This window comes from Lissotriton helveticus, chromosome 6 (genome assembly GCF_964261635.1).
Source record: "Lissotriton helveticus chromosome 6, aLisHel1.1, whole genome shotgun sequence".
NCBI lineage: Eukaryota > Metazoa > Chordata > Amphibia > Caudata > Salamandridae > Lissotriton > Lissotriton helveticus.
Window position 1 is genome coordinate 1,152,422,748 of NC_136067.1, and position 23,964 is coordinate 1,152,446,711.

General features: G+C 51.7%; 1 protein-coding gene across 2 annotated transcripts in view; it reads right to left on the reverse strand.

Annotated features, from left to right (window-relative positions):
* Nucleotides 1-23,964, reverse strand: part of LYST (lysosomal trafficking regulator) — a 3,192,287-nt gene that overhangs the window by 1,549,502 nt on the left and 1,618,821 nt on the right. For both annotated transcript variants that reach the window (XM_078648813.1, XM_078648812.1), the window contains one exon: nt 16,773-16,964. In XM_078648813.1, the coding sequence (XP_078504939.1) occupies nt 16,773-16,964 (192 nt within the window). The remainder of the gene's footprint in view (nt 1-16,772; nt 16,965-23,964) is intronic.

Consider the following 23,964-nt stretch of genomic DNA (forward strand, 5'->3'; position numbering starts at 1 on the left):
ATCTAACCCTAAAATGGACACATATATTCCTATCAGTCACTCCTATGGCAGGCCTTATCAATCCTGAAGGCAGAGTGCTTGGAATTATGTGAGATGGTGCTCTGGCATGAGCTGAGCCCGTTTGCAGCTTGCGCAACCAAGTCCTTATAGCTGTTCCATGATAACGCTATACCATATACTCTTAAGTGCATTATAATCCTCGCGGTTAAATGCTAACTTTGGCATAGCATTATCAAAACATGTCGAGTAAGGTGTCATACGAATTGGAATACTAACCCCTCGCCAATTCTGGCGACGGCGTTAGCATTCCACCCTTCTAGAGGGACACGACATGTATGTAACTGTAAACCCCGGTTAAAGTTAACTCAAGCCTCAGCATCACAAAATGGATGCTGCCACCACAGACACAAGTCTGACCTCCTGCTGCTGGGAGTCCTTCCAGCGAGGGAGGCTCAGACTAAGGGTTTCCTGCCTTGGGAGGTGTTAGCACCACCCCAGACAGGATTTTGTGTATTAGGTAGGCTCAGGCTGAAAGGAATGAGACATGCCTGGGGCAAACAAGGTGCCCTGTGCATACACCGGTTCCAACCAGTTGCTGGGGCACTCCAGCCCCAGCTCTGGCGGGAAACTGGACAAAGGATAGGGGGTGTAACCACCCCCCTTCCTGGTCCCACCCAGGGGAGGGACCTAGTCATAGTGCAGCCCCCTTTAGCTGAATAAAGTAGGAGCTGGTCCCATTCCAGATTAGATTACTCTTGACAACTTCCACGAAGAACTCTTGACCTTCGACCTCCTGATAACCAGAAGACTGAAGAATCTCCCCTATGGTCAGGGAGTGACCATCCTGCTTCGCAGGCACCATCAAGCTCCTGTGCGGTTTGCTGCAGAGTCCTTCCATCCCAGAATCCGATGACCCAGCTCGACAAGACCCGGACCTCCAGACCTCTCTGACCTCTACCCACATCCACAGCACAGCTGGGACCCGTGGGTGCGACGAGCAACGTGGAGACGGCCATCTTGAAGAAACCTGCACAGCGCTTCCAGCACAACTCCTGAGGGTTCCTCGAGTGAGTGCATTGGGGACTGAGAAGCCCCACACCGACGCAGCTCCTGCACCAAAGACCAGCCCCCCAGCATCCCGGTGATCTGCGTGGGGCCCTTTTGCCTGGTTGCTGCCCTTCCTGTTGTCTGGTCACTTGCCGGCTGGCTAGTGACCTCTGAGACGACGACCTGAAGAAATCTACACTGCTAGTCTGGTCCCCCAGACTTGCCATTGCTTCCTTGTGAAAGAGAAGCACCCCGGACCCTCCTGGTCCACTCTAGACGCCATCTTTGTTCCACCCCGTGGCTTTCATTAGCCAAGGCCTGTTGTCCAGATCGACGATCCGACACCGCCGACAGCAGCAGACTACGTGGGACAGCTCGTGCCTCCAGCCTGGTCGTGAAGAGCAGCTCCTGGTCCGCGCAGCTACAGAGAGAAGCGACCCTTCCATCACCTGACTGCGGCGACAGCATCTGGTTCCCTCCTGGTTCCAGCACCGTCACTGGCTAGTGACCGAGACTCTGTCCCCTTCCCTTTCAGGACTTCTTCCTTCCAGTTCCATCCTTGGAACCACCGGACTCCTCAATCTGGCTGCCTGCCAGCAACTTCTTGTTTCAGGCATCACCGGGATCAACGCAGCAAACCCGACGCAACTTCAGCCCTATGCACCCGCAGCCTGTGGGTTAGATAACTAAAGCTTCTAGGTGCTGAAGTCTGTGTCCACTATCCTAGTGTCCAGGTCCACTGTTGTTTTCCCTCCATCCAGCCGGGTTCGTCCGGAATCCGTAACTTTCCAAACTGTAAGATCCATAGACGTTGGTACGCATCCCGCGTGAGAGTTCCCACTCTGCACGTGAGTCCCGTGGGCCTCCTGCTCCTTACTTACCTAGTTTGTAGCGTAGTCCCAGCGATCCTCCAGCCTCTGGATCTCCTCACAGTATTTTCCTTCCTCGCATTCCATTGTTTTGAGTATATGGTTTGCCGTGCCCCTCAGGCACACTTGTAGATATTGTGCGAACTCGTATTTCTTTTGTAGTATTGTCATGTGCTTAGCCATCTGACCTCATAAAGAGTTCAGAGGTGGTGTTATTAATAAATATATCGTTTATTTTCATAACAACCTGTGTGGTGTCCTTTCATCTGGTATTCAAGGGGTTATATTGTGGTAAAACAGCTGGCTTCACATGCCAAAAGAGTTTAGCCTAAAGACTGCTTTTGTCCACGCTACTAGGATAGCTGGTCTATACAGTTGACTTTACAACCAATCACCATAAGGGTTGTTTGGACTGATACAAGGTGATCACTAGAATTAGTGAACATCATATATCAGGCCAACTTCTCACAGTCGGTATCAGCGGGTGCGCTTCTACCCGAGTCTTGAATCTTGAGGGTGTTCACTGGTGTGCTTGCCGTCCCTGGACACGTGTTTCGCGTTCATTAACGCTCATCAGCAGGGATTAGGCGTGTGCACGGGGTTGCTGCGTGGGCTGCCGAAAATATTCCTAGGTCCAGATACCTCTTAAGGCGCGCAGGTGCGTTGTCTCGAGGTCGTCCTCAAGGGAGCCTGTATAAATAGTATGTCCGAATGAGGTCGCACACTGCTCGTCCCATCAGCGCGTGACCCCGGAGCATGATGGTCGATGTGGTCGGTATCAGCGGGTGCGCTTCTACCCGAGTCTTGAATCTTGAGGGTGTTCACTGGTGTGCGACCAATTGGACTTACTTTTATATTCAAGCTCCCTTGAGCTGGTGAGGCTGACGAGCCCGGGTTACGCACCTGCGTGCCACGAGTGGTACCGGACCTGAGAATATTTTTTGGCAGCCTACGCAGCACCCCTACATATATGCTTATTCCCTGCTGACGAGAGGTAACAACCTCGAAACACGTGTCCAGGGATGGCCAACTCGACAGTGATTTTTGCTCAAGACTCTGGCAGAGGCGCACCCGCTGATGCTTACTTCATGGACCACAATGCTTTGGGGCAACACGCTGATAGGACAAGCAGTGTGCGACCAATTGGACTTACTTTGATAGTCAGGTTATAGTGGGAACACTTACCGAGGCTAACCTAAGCCTACATGGAGCTGGAGGGGGCATAGCCCCACACAGACCCTCAAGCAGGCTTAACACTGAGCCCAGGAGGAGGAGATCCCTATCCAGGGAATCTCGCCACTCTGGTGCCTCATTAAGGTCAGATGCTGTTATGAGAATGTCTTCCCCTGAGAGAAAAGAACATCAGGCCAGAATGAGAGAAGTCAATCTGAGGATTGAGAGGCAAGAACTTGCCATCGCCAAAGAGAGACTTGCTCTTGCAAGAGAGCAAAAGTTAAGTGGGTAGAACCCACTGGTGGCAGCATTATCCCCAAGGATAAAGATAGGTCCCATGATAATAGAAACCTAAGCAAGATTGTCCCACCCTACGAAGTTGGGGATGACATCCACAAGTGGATTACTGCTTTAGAGAGGGCTTCGAAAGTACAGCAGGTACCCCAAAGTCAGTGGGCAGCAATCTTATGGCTCTCCTTTTCAGAAAAAAGCAGAGACAAGCTCCTCACAGTTAGTGATGAGGATGCTGACAACTACACAGCCCTGAAGAGTGCTCTGATTGATGGGTTTGGCTTAACCACTGAGCAATATAGGTTGTTGTTCAGGGATACCCAGAAGAGACAGACTCAGGACTGGACTGATTTTGTAGATTGTGCTACTAATGCTCTGGAGGGCTGGTTATTGGGCAGCAAAGTACATGACAATACAGGATTGTATAATTTGATTATGAGGGAGCAGATCCTTAGTAATTGTCATAACCAGCTTCTACACCAGCACCTGGTGGACTCAGATCTGCCCTCTCCACAAGAATTGGGTAAGAGGGCAGACACATGGGTCAGAACCAGGATTAGGCCTAAAAATCAGGGTGGTGACCAAAAGAAAGATAATACCAAGCCTCAAGAGAACGGTGGGGATAAATCTAAGGACAAATCCACTACAGGGCCCCAAAATTCGTCTGAGGTGGTGGGTCCCAAACTCCTCCTTCTAATGTCAAGAAACCTTATTGCCATGTATGTAAACAGCCTGGCCATTGGAAAACTGACAGCAGTTGCCCAAAAGCCAACAATAAGGAAAATTTTCCTCAAAGTACTACTCCAAAGCCTCCTGTTACTATTAGCAGTAATCCCCCAGGTGGTGGGAGAGCCCCCAAAAATTTGGCTGGGTTTACTTGGGAAACTGAGGTGGACTCTGGCCTAACCAGGTCCACTACCATAGCTACTCTTGTCTGTGAGAATGGCATGAGGTTTGCCAACTTCACTGCTTGTCCCAACACTTTGGGTAAGTACAGACAGGAGCCCCTCATCAATGGTCAGAAAGTTGACGCCTATAGAGACACAGGGGCTAGCATCACTATGGTGACTGAGAGCCTAGTCCCCTCAGGCCAACTTTTACCTGGGTTCACATACCAGGTGGTCAATATTGATGGAGTGCAGAAAGATCATCCCATGGCAGTAGTAAATCTCAGCTGGGGAGGTGTCACTGGCCCAAAGAGAGTGGCAGTGTCTACAAACTTGCCTGTAGATTGTCTACTGGGAAATGATCTAGAGATCTCAGCTTGGGCTGAGGTAGAACAAGAAACCCATTCCAAAATGGTAGGTCTCCCTGGAAAGGTTAGTGGGGCTGTGATGGCCACAGCCCCAGCTCAAGATTTCCTCCCTGAAAAGGTTGGTAGGGCTGTGATGGTCTCAGCCCAATCTCAAGCAGACTCCTTCCCTGAACAGGTTGACAGGGCTGTGATGGTCACAACCCAAACCGAGTTCCTTCCTGAAAAGGTTGGTGGGGCTGTGATGGTCACAGCCCAGGCTCAAACAGATTTTTGTGTTGTGAAGCCTGAAACTATGGATCACTCCACACAGACAGAGAGTATTGGGGAGGAAGAAAAGTCTCCCTCCCACCAGACATTAGGTGAGAGTCAGCCTCCTCAGGGAACTGACCCTACCCCTTGTGAAGGAACAGCCCCAGAGGTAGTCAGGCCTAGCCTGACAGAGCCCCTGATGTCAGTGGACCCTTACAAGGTGGGACCCAGTCTGGAGCAGGTAACCTGCACCTCTATACCCTGCCTCAGTCAGCCCAGGGCTGTAGAGGTCAGGGAGGCCAGTGGACCCCAAAGGGCCCCCTGTCCACAGGACCCCCCCCCCATCATCAGATTAGGGGCACCAAAGCTAGCAGCCCTAGCCAGGTGAAAATTCCAAAAAGTCCTGAGGGAACTCACTTACTCTTAGTTAGGAACCTCCCCCAGATGGACTCTGTTGGGCACAGCCAAACATGGGACCTAAGGGCCCCAAACCTGACTTGTTCCTCCAGTAAGCCAACAAAACGGCCCAGCCTCCAGCTGTAGGTAGCCAGAGGTTGACCCCGAGAGCACAGTGCAACTCAGTCATGGAAAGAAAGGCATACATGGTGGAGAGTGATTGGAGGAAGTTGAGCCATACATTAGTGGAGCCTCACTTCAGTACTCCATCCCCACACCAGCCTCTTACTTTGCCAAAACACACCACAGGTAGAGATTCCCTATGGTGGAGACCCTCTGATACCCCTAGGGTGAGGGATTGCTTAGTGGACCATGAGACAGGGGATAACCATGCCAGTGCAGGTACCTCCTTATATGGCCACTCAGGTAATATAGGCTTACCTGGTCAAGGATAGCCTTATCTCCCTTCGCTTGGGGGTGGGGGGTGGGGGGGGGGGTGTAGAAGGATGGACATCTGACTATGGTTACCCACAACTTTTTGCTTAGTGTTTAGCTGGTTTTCGACTTAGTTGGCCTGGTATCCTGCTATTCAGGGCCCGGGCTATCTGCTCTCTCTGTAAAATGGACTCCATGTACTTTAGGTACATACCTGATTGGATGTTGGGTCACCTTGTGAGCCCCTGTATAGTGTACCATAGGTACCCAGGGCATAGGTGCATCCAAGGCCTACAAGGGGCTGCAGCATGAATTATGCCACCCCTGGCTGGCCATCCTAATTGACACAACTGGCTGATCACTCAGCTGGGGCAAGGTCCTGTAATCACCCCTTGCTTAGGTATAGTATTCCTATACCTACCATTATATATAGACACATATATACCTATAAGTCACTCCTATGGCAGGCCTTAACAATCCTGGAGGCAGAGTGCTTGGTTGTATGTGAGATGGTGCTCTAGCATGAGCTGAGCCTGTCTGCAGCTTTCGGAACCATGTCCTTATAGCTGTTCTATGATATAGCCATACCAGATACTCTTAAGTGCATTATAATCCTCGCGGTTATTGCTAACTTTGGTTTGGCTTTATCGAAACATGTCGTGTAAGGTGTCATACGCTTTGGAATACTACCCCCCACCAGTTCTGGCAGCGGGAGTAGCATTCCACCCTTCTAGAGGGAGAAGACATGTAGTTGTAGCTTTACCCGGTTAAAATTAAACAGAGCCTCAGCATCACAAAATGGATGCTGCTGCCACAGACACAAGTTTTACCTCCTGCAGCTGGGAGCCCTTCCATCGAGGGAAGCCTGGACAATAGGTTTCGGGCCTTGGGAGGTGCTAGCACCTCCCCAGACAGGCTATAGTGTATTGGGGCAGGGTGGTTTGAAATGAATGAGACACTGCCTGGGGCACACAAGGTGCTCCATGCATGATCCGGTTCAAACCAGTTGCTGGGGCACTCCAGCCCCAGCTCTGGCGCGAAACTGGACAAAAGGAAAGGGGTGTAACCACCCCCTTCCCTGGTCCCACCCATAGGAGGGACCTAGTAGGTAATCCAGCCCCTTTAATTCGTATAAAGCTAGGAGCTGAGTCTAGAGACTTTATATTATCCTGAACTGAAACTCTGACACGAAACTCTAGACCTTCGACGTTCTACTACAACTAGAAGACTGAAGAATCTCCCTTGTGGTCAAGGAGTGACCACCCTGTGAAAACAGGCACCACCTAGCGAATTGCCGGTTTGCTTTGCCGTCGCTCCCAAAGGATCCCGACGACCCTGCTTCACAGGACTGGACTTCCAGACTTCTCTGACCCCGACCCACACCTCCAGCAAAGCTGAGATCCGTGGCGGACACGAGAGACGTGGGACCGGACACCTGGCCATTTTGTTCTTTGCTAAATTCTGCAGCTTCTGAGGCGTCCTCGAAGTTGTGCATTGGGATTTGAGAAGCCCCAACACCGAGTCGTAAGTGCACCAGAGCTCAGCCCCTCCACGAGTGCCGCGTGGGGCCTGCTCTTGCATTTCCTCTCGACGAGTCTTCTCGGTTGCTGGCCCGTTGGCTAGTGGCCATCTTGAAGACTCCATTTTGAAACAATGCTGCTTGCCTCGTTGCTCTGGGCTTGCTCCTGCTTTCCCTGCAAAGGGGAAGCTCCACAGACCTTGCTGGTCTGTATCAGAAGCCGATCTTCGTATCCTGCGTGGGTTGCCTTTGCCAAGGCTTGTTGACTCTGATCCGGAAGCCGACACCGCTAACAACGAGAGCCTTCGTGGGACAGTCCGTATCCAGCGCCTGGTCGTCGTCGACGCCTCCTGGTCCACAGAGACAAGCTTCACTTCTTCACCTGATCGCAGCTCGACATCATCTGGTTCCGTCCTGGTTCCATCCTGGTCACTGGCTAGTGACCCAGTTTCTGTCCCCTCTGCTTTCAGGTTCTTCACTTCTCCGATCCACCCTTGGATCCATCCGGACATCTTCCTCCTGGTCGCCTGCAGCATCTTTTCGCAGCTCTCCATAGGAATCGACGACGAAACCCGACAAACCTTCGCACCTATGGACCCAGCTTCCCTGGGTGAGACAACTTGAGTACTGCGGTGCTCCCGTGGGTAATAACTATCCAAGTGGCCTAATTTAACTGGGTTTCCTCGAAGTCCACCCGGACTGTCCGAAATCAACTAGTTTCTAAACTGTATGTTCCCATTCTAAGTCTATGAGAACACGCGTGTGTGTTTAGACACTGCACACGCGTCCTGTGGGGCTCCTGCTTCCTAACCTGTGGTTATTCAGTGTAGCCCCACCAATTTCCTAGGCCTAATCACTATTCCTGCGAGTGCTACTTATACCACTTCTTTAGTATATGGTTTACGAGGCCCCTAGGGCAGAATTGTAATTGTGCAACTTAACGTATGCTATTTAAGTTACTTGTGCTGTATCTCGAACTCTGACCTCATAAAGAGTGCAGAGGGGTTGTGTTAGAAATAAATACCTATATATTTTATATATACATTGTGTGGTGTCCTTTAAATTGATATTCAAGGGGTTATTATTGGTAAAACAATTGGCTTCACATGCTCTCTGAAGTGTTAGCCTAAGACTGCTTTGTCCATGCTACCACTAAGATAGCTGGTCTATAAGGTTGACTTTACAACCATCACCATAAGGGTAGTTTGGACTGGTGCAAGGTGCTCACTAGAATAGTGAACATCATATACCAGGCCAAATTCTCACAAGGGTGGAGAGCCCTCCCCTGGTACTGTGCCATAAGATCCACTGGATCAGAGAACCGATGGTCATGCTCAATAGCTCAGGATATCAGGTTTTCCTTGCTTAGTCCAGTGTCACAAGAATGACTTGGGCCTAGTCATTCATGATCTTCCTGAGATCTCTGGGCAGGAGTAGTATTAGTTCAAAGGCATACAGGAGGCCTGAGCTCCACTGGAAATGAAAAGGGTCTCCAAGCGAGAGTCGCCTTGGAAACTTCAGTGCGCAGAAATGGTGAAACTGCACTGTCTCGTTGGTGATTAACAGATCTAGCCAAGGCTCTCCCCACTGAAAGAGACGTAGCACCACCTCTGGATGGAGATGGCATACGTGATTCGGTAGGCTAAGTTTGTTCGTTCTGGAGTTCAGACAACCTGCCAGATGTTGAACCACCAGGGATATGCTCTGCTTTAGCAGTCATGTCCAGAGATGCAGGGTCTCTTGACAAAGGGTCCACAACGCCACACCACCCTGTTTTTTGTAGTACTATATAGCAGTAGTGTTCTCCGTCCCGCCTGCACTAGCCTTTTCTGTATGGACGGTATAAAGGCTTTCAATGCCAATCAGACAGTTCAGAGATCCAACAGGTTGATGTGAAGTCGAGATTCCGCCTGAGAACAGAGTACTCTGATCTCCACCTAACTCAGATGGCCGCCATCCCAAGAGTGACGCATTTGTCACTACTGGAAGTTCTGGTTGGGGAAGGAAAGGGGGTCTTCCGCTGACCCAATCACAGTTTGTTAACCACCACTGCAGACCTTTAACAGCTCCCTCTGAGATCTGGACAATAGCCAAGAGATTTCCCTGATGCTGCCCCCACTGGAACGTCAGATCTCACTGTATAGCTTGCATATGCCAATGGGCATGTATCACCATCAGGATACAGGACCCAGCAGCCTCAGAGTCAGTCTCAATGAAATCCAGGATAGAGGCTAAAACATCGGTATCATAACCATGAATATTCTTGACTCGCCATTCAGAAAGTTAGGCCCAAAACAGCACCGTGTCCAGACCAGCTCTGACGAAAGGGAGAGTTCTAGAGGGAGTCAGGTGTAACTTTGGCATGTTTATAGCAAATCCCAGCAAATGCAGGAGGTCTGCTGTAGACTGGAGGTCGGAGACAATAGCCTGGGGAGAACCCGTCTTCAACAGCTTGTCGTTGAGATAGAGAAAGACTGGCCCCCCTGATCTCTGCAGATAAGCTGCAACCACCACCGTCACCTTGGTGAACACCTGAGGGGTGCTGGTGTGGCCAAAGGGGAGCAGAGCGAACTGCTAGTGGCTGTGGCCAACCATGAACTGCAGGTAACACCTGGGGGCAGGATGGATGGGAAAATGGAAATATGCGTCCTGCAAGTCCAATGCTACCATCCAGTTTCCAGGGTGCAGGGCAGATAGGATCTAAGCTAGAGTGAGCATTTTGAACTTCTTCTTGAGGAAGAAGTTGAGGGAGTGCAGTCTAGGACACGCCAAAGACCTCTGGCCTTTTTAGGGACCAGAAAGTAGCAGGAATAACAACTGCGACCCACTTCTGGCAACAGCACTCTCTCCATAGCTCCTTTGGCCAAAAGAGCCATCACTTTCAGTTGTAGAAGAGACAAATGGTCCTCCATAGCCTGTCATAGTTTGGTGAAATGGAGGGAGGGGTAGGCTTGAAGGGGAGGGAGTAGCCCATTCGCACAATCGCACAAGTTATTACTTGTGTAACGATATATCTGTAAGAGACATTAGTTAGTGATAGATTCCTTACCTTAGAATATCCCCAGGCGTCAGACTGGATCCGCAAAATTTTGCACAGCAATACCCCTGCGCGCCGGCAGGCGTCGTCCGCGGCTCCGCGTCCGTCGTCGGTGCCGTTAGCGCCGGAATGACGTCGTCGGAGTACTTAGACGCCGCCCATGCGCGCTGACGTCAGGTCTGATACACAGCTTTTCCGCACCAGATACGCAGAGCCACGATAGAAACAACACTGGTGCCATGAAACTAGGGCCCTGAAAGGGGATGACCTTAACTCTAGATATCGGTTCGCAGAACGGGGAGGATGGGTGGGACGGTAAGGAATCTATCACTAACTAATGTCTCTTACAGATATATCGTTACACAAGTAGTAACTTGTGCATCTGAAAGAGACACGTTAGTGATAGATTCCTTACCTTAGAATAGATACCCCAGCAATACCAACCCCGGTGGTGGGTCTGCGAACCAATAATCACACCAGAAAGTCCTGGAGGACGGAACGGCCAAAGAAGCCATCCCTCCGGACTTGGCTGTCCAGGCAGTAGTGTCATGCAAACGTGTGCAGCGAGCCCCACGTAGCTGCCTGGCAAATGTCCTACAAGGGCACTCCTCGGCCCAGGGCAGTGGTAGTTGCCGTGGCCGGAGTGGAATAAGCCCGCAATCCAACAGGGGGCTACTTCTTAGCCAAGGAGTAGCATGCCTGGATACACAAGATGATCCACCGCGAGATGGTCCGCTTGTGCACCGCTTTCCCCTTCTTAGCGCCCACGTAACCAACAAAGAGTTGGTCATCCACCCGGAACTGGCATGTGCGATCCAAGTAGAATGAAAGCGCACGTTTTGGGTCCAGACGGTGGAGCCGCTCTTCCTCTTTAGAGGGGTGCAGTGACGGAAAGAAGGTTGGCAAGGTGATGGACTGCCCGATGTGGAAGGCTGTGACAACCTTGGGCAGGAAAGATGGCTTAGTACGCAACACAACCTTGTCCGGATGGACAGAAAGGAAAGGAGGAGTACAAGAAAGAGCCTGGAGCTCACTCACTCTCCTGGCAGAGGTGATGGCAACCAGGAAGGCAGTCTTCAAGGTAAGAAGACGAAGAGGACAATTGTGAAGTGGCTTAAAGGGAGCGCACATCAGAAACATAAGAACAAGGTTCAAGTCCCACTGAGGCATCACAAACGGAACAGGAGGAAATGTGTGTGTGATGCCCTTCAGAAATCGATTTACAATAGGGGACTTGAACAAAGAAGGTTGATCAGGCAGCCTTAGAAAGGCTGAAAGGGCAGAAAGGTAGCCCTTGATAGTGCCCAGAGCAGAGCCCTGCTGGGCAAGAGAAAGAAGGAAGAGAAGAACCTCAGAAAGAGGGGCAGCAAGAGGATCCACAGCCTTTGCTGTGCACCATGCCACAAATCTGTTCCACCTGCAGGCATATACCGACTTTTTGGAGGGACGCCTGGCTGCCAGAATGACATCACAGACTTCAGGAGGCAAGTCAAATGGCCTCAACTGTCGCCGCTCAATCTCCAAGCATGGAGGTGGAGACTGGACAGGTTCGGGTGGAGGACCGTCCCCTGCTGCTGCGACAGAAGGTCCTCCTGAAGAGGATGACGAACCGGGGGATCGACTGACATACTGAGTAGCTCTGGATACCAGTACCTTCATGCCCAGTCCGGAGCCACAAGGATGACTTGCGCCCGGTCGCGCTTGATCTTCTTCAGCACTCTGGGCAGAAGTGGTATAGGCAGAAAGGCGTATAACAGACCGCAACTCCACACGCGACGAAAAGCGTCGCCGAGCGAGTGCCGCCTTGGAAATTCCAACGCCCAGAACTGATGACGTTGCGCGTTCTCTTCGGTGGCTAATAGATCTAACCAAAGCTCTCCTCATTGCTGAAAGAGGCCTTGCGCCACGTCCGAGTTCAGACGGCATTCGTGATCCATCATGCACCGACGGCTGAGTTCGTCCGCCCTGGCGTTCAGAGAACCTGCCAGGTGTTGAACCACCAGGGTCACGCCCTGCTGTCCCAGCCACTGCCAGAGGCGCAGAGCCTCCTGGCAAAGGGTCCACGACCCCACCCCGCCCTGTTGGTTGCAGTACCACATGGCGGTGGTGTTGTCCGTGAACACCTGCACTACACTCCCCCGGACAGAGGGGAGGAATGCCTTCAGTGCTAGACGAATCGCCCGCAGCTCCAAAAGGTTGATATGGAGCTGGGACTCCGCCGGAGACCAGAGGCCTTTGATCTCCGCCTCTCCCATATAGCCTCCCCAGCCCTGGAGGGACGCGACCGTCACAACTACGTGCTCCGGCTGGGGAAGGGAGAGGGATCTTCCACTGACCCAATCGCGGTCCGTGAGCCACCACTGCAGCTGTCTCGCAGTGCCCTCCGGGATCAAGACATGGTCGGACAAGTTGCCCTGATGCTGGGCCCACTGAAACTTCAGGTCCCACTGCAGAGCCCGCATCCGCCACCGAGCGTGATGCACCAGAAGGATGCAGGAGGCCATCAGCCCCAGAAGCCGCAGCGTCAACCTGACCGATACCCGGGATAAAGGCTGAAAGAGTGGAATCATAGCCTGAATATCCCGGACCCGCTGTTCGGGAGGAGAAACCCGAAACTGCGCCGAGTCGAGATCCGCTCCGATGAAGAGGAGCTTCTGAGAGGGACACAGGTGTGACTTTGGCACATTGATGGAGAACCCCAGCTGATGCAGGAGATCTGCCGTCGTCTGGAGGTGGCTGACGACTGTCTGGGGTGAGCCCGCCTTCAACAACCAGTCGTCGAGGTAGGGGAAGACTGAATCCCCTACCCTGCGCAGATGAGCTGCGACCACCGCCATCACCTTAGTTAACACCCGTGGGGCGCTGGTAAGGCCGAAGGGGAGCACGGTAAATTGAAAGTGCTCGTGGCCAACCGTGAACCGCAGGTAGCGCCGGTGGGCCGGCAGGACGGGGATGTGGAAATAAGCGTCCTGCAAGTCCAACGCTACCATCCAGTCTTCTGGGTCCAGGGCAGCTAGGGCCTGAGCTAGTGTCAGCATTTTGAACTTCTCCTTCCGGAGGAAGCCGTTGACGTTCCGTAGGTCCAAGATAGGGCGTAGGCCCCCTTTGCCGTTCTTTGGTACCAGAAAGTAGTGGGAGTAGCAACCACACCCTACTTCTGGCCCAGGAACGCGCTCGATGGCCCCCTTGGCCGTAACTTCCTCCTGCAGAAGTCGCAAATGATACCCCGATACTTGGTGGCATTGTGGTGCCATGGCTGGAGGGGTCGCCTCGAAGGGGAGGGATTAGCCCCTTCGGACGATTTGCAGCACCCACCTGTCCGACGTGACATTGCGCCAGTGGAAGAGGTGATGGCGAACCCTGCCACCCACTGGCGTCACATGGGCCTGAAAACACGGACTAGGAAGGTTTTGAGGCAGGTGCTGCGGAGAGAGGTGTTCGCTCGCCGCTGTCCCCGACCGCCGTTACGGCGGTTTCCACGGCCACCACCGCGCTGCTGAACATTCTGCGGTGCGTGGCTGGCAGCTCGTGTGGGGGCGCCCCTTCCGTGGCCACGAAAGGAGCAAAAGGCACCCGATTGCTGGCGTGGGGCCGAGAGGCCCAAGGACTTGGCCGTAGCCCTGGAGTCCTTAAAACGCTCAAGTGCATGGTCTGTCTTGTCGCCAAAGAGGCGACGGCCATCGAACGGCATGTCCAGAAGAGTGGACTGGACATCGGCCGAAAAGTTTGCGGTCCCCAACCAGGCGTGGCGTCGAACCGCCACCATCGTTGCCATCGCCCTGCCCAGTGAGTCCGTAGTATCCAGCCCACACCGGATGGAATATCGCGCTGCATCTCGACCCTCCGCAAGGGCTTGGGTGAGTTTAGCCAGGACCTCCTCGGGCATTGTGGCAGCACGTCCGCGACCGTATCCCACAGGGTGTGGGTGTAGCGGCCCAAGAGGCTTGCGGTATTGACAGACCGCAGTCCCAAACTCAGGGACGAGAACACTTTCTTCCCGAACTGTTCATACCTCTTGGATTCCCGATCGGGCGGGGCCGTCGGGAATGCGGTCTGGGAAGTAGAGGCCTGTATGACCAAGCTCTCGGGGGTGGGATGGGTGGACAAACAGCAAGGGTCGCCCGGAGCCGGGCGGTAGCGTCTGGCCACGTTCCTATCCACAGGCGGACCTGAGGCGGGCTTGGACCAAGTGCCCACAAGAACGTCACACAAGGCCTCATTAAACGGCAGCAGTGGCTCACTGGAGCTTGCCTGCGGTCTAAGGACCTCAGTGAGGAGGTTAGTCCTCACGGCCACGACGGGGAGCTCAAGGTTTAAGACCTTGGCCGCCCTCGTCAACACTACACTGTAAGCAGCCCCCTCCTCCGTAGCCACGGTGGGAGGGGAGCCAAATCCAGTGTCTGGCGAAGTGTCAATACCACTGGCCTCCCCAAGTTCATATGTCCAGTCCTCTTGAGACTGGCATTCCTCTGCCAGAGGGTCAGCAGACCCTCCCAATCACCTTCGTCACCCATCTCCTGTAGAACAGGTTCAACAGACGGGGCCTCCTCATGGAAATAAAAATCTCCAAAGGCCGTCGGAATAGGCGCCCAGCGGCGCCGGTCCGGCGCCAGAGTCGGACCGAAGGGAACATTGGGGACGGCGTCCACAAGGGGCGCCGGGGGTGACACCCAGGGGGCCGGCGCCGGTGAGGTCGACCGGCGACGACCCGGATCCGGTAGCGGATCCGGTGAGGTCCTGCGGCGCCGGGACCGAAGTCGCCGGCGGCGCCGGGGCCGAAGCACCCAACGGCGTCGAGGCCGAAGCACCCAACCCGCTAGGGCCTCCAGCCGGGGCCGCTGGGCCCGAAGGCGCCACTGGACCCGGCTGAGGAGGGAGGGACCTCATGGCCATGAGGAACCGCTCGACCTCCTCATGCGTCGCGACATGCCCAGGGACCCGAAGGTGTGGGGCAGGTGGCGACGCCTGCGACTCAGTCGGAGCCGCGGCAACATCGCGCGAGCGTCGGGGTGGGTTGGAGGAACGATGACACCTCTCCGACCTCTCATGCCTCTTACCTGAGGACTTGGATCCCGATGACCGATGTCAACTCCCGGAGCTGCGAGGACTCCGACCCCGCGACCGGTCCCTCGACCTCCCGTGGGACCGGGACGTGGAGCGGCGCGGGGCCGACTGCCGGAGCTCGAGCCGCTTGCGGGACCGCTCCCGCCTAGCTTTCGACGTCAGGGCCTGGCAGTCGGAGCAGGTACGGTCGTCGTGGTCGAGGCCTAAACACTTCAGGCACCGGCGATGGAGGTCGGTAAGCGACATCAGTCGGTCGCACTTGGAACAGGGTTTGAACCCGGGCATCCCTACCGGCCCGTCGGAGTCGAAGACTCGAGTAGAAAAATGATCAAAAAGATCTAAAAGTTTAGTCAAAAAAGACTAAGGGGTAGAGCTTCTCCGGATCTGCGCTAGCTGGCGCGGTAAAAAGAAGAACTGACGTCAGCGCGCATGGGCGGCGTCTAAGTACTCCGACGACGTCATTCCGGCGCTAACGACGCCGACGACGGACGCGGAGCTGCGGGCGACGCCTGCCGGCGCGCAGGGGTATTGCTGTGCAAAATTTTCCGGATCCAGTCTGACGCCTGGGGATATTCTAAGGTAAGGAGTCTATCACTAACGTGTCTCTTTCAGATTGCAAACCCCATCTGTACAATGTGATGGCCTGTGATGATAAATGGACAGACTAGGAACTTTTGGAGACTGCAGGTGCTGGGTGGGGCCTCGATCTTCATTGTGTCGTATATAGAGGTGCCAGAAGCTTGAGGGATTGCTTCTTCAAGACCTTCGGATGCATGGCGAGGCAGTCAGAACAGGCCTTAGGGAAATGGTCTCATTGAAGGCACCACAGGTAAACAAGGGGAGGATCCATCAACGACATCTGTCGATGACAGCTGCCTGAGGGCTTGAAGCTGGCCTTCTTTGCTGACATTTCTGCCACACCAGGGGGTAACACCTCAAAAATAAGTCAACAAACTGTTGAGAAAAGCTAAGTCAAAATGTGACTATGGGGTAGCTCTTTCTGGATCTGCACTGAGTGGAGTAGAAAGAACAGAACTGATGTCAACACGACTGGCTGGCATCTATTTAGGCACTGCAAACATCCCTTTCGGCACGGGCGATGCCACGTGGAGCCAAACAATGCCACCTACTAGCACACAGGGGTATTGCTCATTAACACATTTCCAGATTTAGTCTGATGCCTGGGGTTAATTCAAAGGAAAAGAATCTTCGGCTAGAAGTCTCTATCGGATGCTACTGATTAGTGCTGCTACAGCAGATTGTCCTAGCCACTGGCAGAAGGTTTGTATTATGAATCCTTGGAATGATATATCCATTAGAAATAAAACATTCATTATAATAACATATACAATATACTGTTGTGATGCTTCGAGAGCATATCTATAATTAATAGGAAAAAAAGATGCTACCACCTCCTGGAGAGCAATACATTCTTACCCAAGTAAATAAGTCGATTAACTGCCAAAACTGTAAGTCTCTGCAATCTTTGAACAAATTCACTCTCTGTGACTCTCATGCGATCCTCTTGGCTCATTTTCCGGTGCATCATTGTAGCAAGCTCATCATTTGCAACTGAGCGCATTCTCATAAGCAATGCATCAGGCTGTGCTAATGAAAATCTCTGAGCAACTGAAATAAAGAATATATAGCAACTTTAAGTCCAATTCTGAATCAGATCTGACATACTTTCTTGTTCAATGAATATTAGGCCAAAAGTAATGGGACCAATACAGTACAGTAAGATGACTTCAAAGTATAGTGCGTTAAATAAAGCAAAATTAATTACATTAGTTGAGAAAAAAACTAAGAATGCATACCCTAGTAAAAGTTTTTTTTTTTTTAAACATCTCTCACTGGAAGAAAGTACGGTGCAATTTATGTGTGACTTATTCTTTTATGGCATGTTTGTCACATTTGCTGATGCCAATGTTTGCAGTACAATATGATCCTAAAGACAGAGAAAGACACATGACCTAATGTCTCACATGCCACCACCAACCTCATGTGTGAAACCCTTTCTTTCACTACTGAATCAACAATGAGAGCAAAATAATGTCAGCACTTAATAAGCTACAAGTGAAAGAAGGCACTGATGGAAAAAGATAAATGGGAATTGGAATGTGCTTCAGGATTTCCTTGCAATGACTGGGATAGACCAAATGCATTTATTATGGAATCTAGGAGTAATGCACGGATCCAGCTTACTCAGTTCTCAAGAATACACAAATCAATACTACATAACCCCTTTTAATGCTTCACCAAACAGTTCCAAACAATAGCATACATGTCTAAAAGTGGCTCATTAGCTTACTGAAGGAAAGTGCCCTTTTTGACATGCCCCCCCCCCCCCTTTGCCTGGTATCTGATCTGATGCACTTTGGACTAAAGTGCACTGGGTTCCTTCTAACCAGGTCAACAGTGCAAGTGTTTTATAGGAAGCTGGCTCTGTAAATACTATACCAAAGTAAGGTATGGGGTGCACAGAATCAAGAGGCTCCCAGAGGCTTTACAGAGGCTCAAGTTGATAATACTAATGCTCTCTTTTGTGGCAGTGTGGGTGAGCAGTTAGGCTTATCAGACGGCAGTGCTAAGAATCTGCTGTACAAACAGGCAAGAAATTATTACACATGTAGGAAAGTAGGATCTTCCTGCCATAGTTACCCCAACTTTTCGCCTGGTGTCAGTGTGTTTGACTGTAGTACACTGGGATCCTGCTAATCAGAACCCCAGTGTCTGTGCTCTCTTTACTCAATTCATTGGCAAGTACTTTGTACTCCTCACAATTGGTGTGCTGGTGTAGGAATTACTGCAGCCAATAGCGCCAAGACACCCCCGGGTATTTGTGCGCTCAACAAGTCTCATTAACATTAAATGGTACTAAGGTACCTAGGGCATTGGTACACCAAGGGTCTCCAACGAGCAGCAGCATGTAATATGCCACCCATGAGAGCCCATGCAAACTATGTCTACAGGTCTGCCATTACCGCCTGCTTGAAGTGGTGCATGCACCTTTCACTTTTGATGTAAGGTTTTCCTTAAACCCCAGTCACTGCACTTTAAACCAGTAGGTCACCACTAACATAGGCCTGACAGCCACAGGCAGTGTGCATGGTTCTAAGTGTGAGGGTGCAATTTCATGAGCAGACCCACCCCTACAAATCCCGGTGCTTTGTAAGTGTGGGAAAGCCGTCTAAGGTATGTAGGGGACACTGGCCAAGTTGAGATGTCCAGCTACATACTGGCTTCTGCGAGCCGGATCATGTTTGATGTCAAAGCCAACACAAGATGATGGCCGGAGCACAGTCACAGTTCGGGTTTAATCCATCATCATTATTTAGCTCACTTGGTCACCCCAGTTCAGACCCACCCTTATGCAAATCAGCCTTGACCCTGTTCCTCATGGGAACAGTCCAGCCCTAACTGCCAAACCAGGTCTTCCGTGGACCGGAAACAAGTATCCTGGGACCAGTTTCGGTGTAACACCCCTCACCAGCCATGCTAGCTTGAATCTAGTGACAAAGTGAGTGAGGGACCCACGTCTGGGCATAGCCTGCCAACTTAAAGCGAACAAAGCAAACACAAGATGATGGACGGAGCGCTGAAACTTTTCAGACACTCACCCCAGTCACAGATCTGGTTTAGTTCATCATTGTTCTTTAGCTCGCTTCACCAATCCAATTCAGACCCAGCCATATGTGTTGGAAATGGCCCTTTTTGCAGGGTTATCCCCAAACTTTTTGCTTCTTCCTCCTTTGTTTTTCCTGACCTGTGGTTGTTGGCTATAGGACTCTGGGCACTTTATCAATATTGATAAGTGCTAAAGTGCATATGCTCTCAGTGTAAATGGTTATTGGTTATCCATGGTTGGCATATTTGCTTTACCACTAGGTCCCTAGTAAAGTGCACTAAGTGTGCCAGGGCTGGTCACTTAAATGCTACTAGTGCTTGCAGCACTGATTGTGCCACCAACAGGAGTAGCCCCAAAGAGATGTCTCAGGCCTGCCATCGCAGTGCCTGTGCACAGTTTGTTAACTGCCAGGTCGACCTGGTAGTGCACCTACTTGCCAGGCCTTACCCTTCCCTTTTCTTACGCAATGGACACCCCTGTGGTAGGCCCAAGGTACCCCCTTGGGCAGGGTGCAGGGTATGTGAAAGGTAGGAAATGTACTAGTAACGGTAACATGTACTGATAGTGAAATACTGCCAATTTCGTTTTTCACTATTGAAAGGCTATCTTGCCCATAGGACCGACTGGGGAATACTGTGTAACATGTTTACCTGCATATCTTCCCATAGGAGTAAGATATGAATTTGGAATCTGGTATCCCTTAACTCAGAATTTAATAACACATCTTTTAGGAAGGATGGTTTATAAATTCTGTGTTTGACAATAGCACTTTCAGAAAGTGGCTATTTTCTTGTTCAACCTTTCTGTGTCCCTATGCCTGTTTGTGGATTGACTGTCTGGTGTGAGAGTGACAGAGGCTGGTATGGCTCCAGGAGTCTGGGTGAGTCAGTACTAGGCTGAATAGACCCATCTGTATTTGGAGTGGTGGGAGGAGTAGCACCTGGGCCTAAAGAACAAGTTACTTACCTTCGGTAACGCTTTTTCTGGTAGATACAGTATCTGCCTGTGGATTCCTCACCTTGTGAATATCCCCCTTGCGCCAGCAACGTTCGGAAAATTCTTTGTAGCACGCCGGCGTGACCGACGTCATAGGAGCACGGCATCGCGCGCGACTCCGTCTGACGTCACCGACTCCTTATTAGACCCACGTCAGCGTGATGACTTCATTTCCGCCCTTTTTTCCGTGCCTTCGAGGCACCCGGATGGACCAACGACAGTAAATATACATATATACAGTGTACACAGTACATACAAATCAAAACTGCACACAAAGTGCGTAGCAAAAGTATCAAAAAGCAGAAATATAAATACATAAATACATAAACCCAGGTATAGCAGAGCGGACAACGGGGAGGCGGGTGGGCATGTGAGGAATCCACAGGCAGATACTGTATCTACCAGAAAAAGCGTTACCGAAGGTAAGTAACTTGTTCTTCTGATAGATACATCTGCCTTATGGATTCCTCACCTTGTGAATAGAGTCCCACAGCAGTCCCCACTCCCGGAGGAGGGTGTCCACTCTGCTATACCAGGAAATCTTGGAGGACAGAGCGCGCGAAGTGGCCGTCCCTCCTCACCTCAGTGTCCAAGCAGTAGTGCTTCACGAAAGTGTGGAGAGAGGCCCAAGTCGCGGCTCTGCAAATGTCCTCAACAGGAACACCTCTAGACAAAGCAGATGTTGCAGACTGCGCTCTAGTTGAATGTGCTCTAATACCCTCAGGTGGGTCCTTACCCGCCAGAGAGTAGCAAATCTTGATGCACAGGATTATCCACCTGGAAAGTGTGCACTTGTGCACCGTTCTGCCCTTCTTGCAGCCAGCAAAACCCACGAAGAGCTGATCGTCAATACGATAGTCTTTAGTCCTATCAAGATAGAAACTAACTGCTCTCTTAGGGTCCAAGCGATGAAGCCTCTCCTACTCCTTGGAAGGGTGTGGGGGAGGATAGAAGGTAGGAAGGGTAATGGATTGACCTAGGTGGAAGGGAGTTACCACCTTAGGAAGAAAAGCAGCCCTGGTCCTGAGAACCATTCTTTCTGCATGAATGGTCAAGAACGGGGGCTTGGAACTAAGAGCCTGAAGCTAACTTACCCTCCTTGCCGAGGTAATTGCAACCAAGAAGACCGTTTTAAAAGATAGAAGCCTCATTGGACACTTGTGCAAGGGTTCGAAGGGAGAACCCATCAAATAGGTTAACACAAGATTCAAATCCCAATGTGGAACAACAAACGGAGAAGGAGGGTACTTATTAGTAAGACCCTTCAAAAATCTTAAAACCACAGGAGACTTAAAAAGAGAGGGCTGATCCGGCAAACAGAGAAATGCCGATAAGGCTGAAAGATACCCCTTGACCGAGGCAACAGCAAATCCTTGCTGCGCCAGAGAAAGAGCAAACTGCAAAATGTCAGACAAATGAGCCTTCAAAGGGTCAACATCCCTCTCCCTACACCAAGAGACAAATTTAGACCACCTATATGAATAGATGGACTTAGTGGAGTCACGCCTGGCAGAAAGAATGACATCCACCACATCGTGAGGGAGAGAAAAGGAATTCAAGTTGCCCCGTTCAATCTCCAGACATGAAGGTGTAATGTCTGGAGGTGGGGGTGTAGAACTTGCCCCTCCATCTGAGAGAGGAGGTCTGCCCTGAGAGGGAGACGGAGCGGCGGGTGAGAGGAGAGGTGGAGAAGGTCCGTGTACCACACCCTTCTTGGCGAATCCGGGGCGACCAATATGACTTGGGCCCGGTCCTGGCGAATCTTCCTCAGAACCCGAGGATTCAAGGGTATGGGGGGAAACGCGTAAAGGAGTTGATTTCCCCAACTCAACTGAAACGCGTCCCCCAAAGCTCCTTGCATTGGATACTGGAGACTGCAGAATGACAGGCAGTGAGCATTCTCGCGAGTGGCGAACAGGTCCACCCGAGGAGTCCCCCACATCTGAAAGATGTCGTGAACAACCTCCGGGTGAAGCCTTCACTCGTGGTCGGCAGAGAACTGCCGACTGAGAACGTCTGCATGAACGTTCAGAACTCCGGCCAGATGATTTGCCATCAGACAAATCTGAGGATCCTGAACCCAGGACCAGAGACGTAGAGCCTCTCTGCAGAGACACTGCGACCCTACTCCTCCCTGCTTGTTGATGTACCACATCGCGGTCGTGTTGTCCGTCAGGACCTGAACTGACTGACCGCGAAGGGAAGGGAGGAAGGCCTTGAGCGGCAGACGTATCGCCCGCAACTCTAGAAGGTTGATATGAAGCAACCTTTCCTCCGGAGACCAAAGACCTTTGATCTCCAGATCCCCCAGCTGAGCACCCCACCCGAGAGTGAATGCATCCATTATCACTGTGGCAACCGATGGAGGAAGATGGAAAGGCTTTCCCTGAGACAGATTGCCCTCCACACTCCACCATGACAGATCCGCTGCAGTTTCTCTGGAGATCCTCACTGACTCCCCAAGATCTCCGTTGTGTTGATACCACTGCCTGCGGAGGCACCACTGGAGTGCCCTCATGTGCCAGCGTGCATGGCTGACCAACAGAATGCAAGAAGCCATCAGACCGAGCAGGCGAAGAACCTTCAGGACTGGAACAACCGCTCCATTGTAGAATAAAGGAATCATTTCCTGTATGTCGCGAATCCTTTGAGGTGGAGGGAATGCACGACATACAGTAGTGTCCAGTACCGCACCTATGAACAGGTTGTGCTGGGAGGGCACCAGGTGAGACTTGGGCACGTTTATCGAAAAACCCAATCTGTACAACAGCTGCGATGTCACTTGCAGATGATGGAGCAGCTTCTCGGGCGACTCTGCCTTGATCAGCCAGTCGTCCAGATAGGGGAACACAGGAATCCCTGACCTCCTGAGATGCGCAGCCACCACTGCCATCACCTTGGTGAAAACTCGAGGCGCAGTAGTAAGTCCAGACGGAAGGACCGCAAACTGGTAGTGCTGCGATCCCACCGTAAAACGGAGATACTTTCTGTGCGACTTCAGGATTGGGATGTGAAAGTACGCATCCTGCAAGTCGAGCGACACCATCCAGTCTTCTTCCAACAGCGCTTGAAGAACCTGCGCAAGTGTGAGCATTTTGAACTTCTCCTGCTTGAGATAGAGGTTCAAAATCCTGAGGTCCAGGATTGGACGTAACCTGCCATCCTTCTTGGGGATCAGGAAATACCGGGAGTAGCACCCCTGACCCCTTTCCTGCTCTGGAACCACCTCTATCGCACCTTTTCGGAACAGTGCCAGGACTTCTTCCTGCAATAGAAGCAGGTGGTCCTCCGAACAATAACTTTGGCAAGGAGGGTAATTGGGAGGGAACTCCTGGAAAGGAAGTGCATACCAATTTTCTACGAGATTGAGAACCCAAAGATCTGATGTAACCGATTCCCAATCCCGTAGAAAATGAGTAAGCCGACCCCCTACCGGACCCGCATGATCCAGAATGGCGGATCTAGGGCTGCTTTGCTGTTGTAGGTGAGAGGGGGGTATTAGAGGAGGAAGTAGAGGAGGAGGAGGCTTGGCGTCCACGAGCACGGCCCCTTTGTTTACCTCTGTATGATTTATACAAAGGGTTCTGCTGCTGCTGCTGCTGCTGCTGCTGCTGGCCTTGCTTATAGGAACGAAAAGTGGATCTACCAAATCCCCTAAACTTCCTAGTGGCAGAACCTCTAGCCTGAAGGCCCAAAGACCTTGCCGTTGCCCGGCTATCTTTGAACCTCTCCAAGGCCACATCCGCTTTCTTCCCAAAGAGGCCTGTCAAGTCAAATGGCAAGTCCATTAAGGTAGATTGTACATCTGCCGAAAAATCTGAAGATTTCAGCCATGCGGCCCTTCTGGTGGCAACAGTAGAGCCCATAATTCTGGCAACAGAGTCCGCCGTGTCCATGCCACTCTGAATTACCAAGCGGGCTGCAGCCTGAGTATCGGACACTACTTCATTGAAGTTCTTTCTATCATCCTCTAGAAGTTTTGATGACAATTGTTTCACAGAGTCC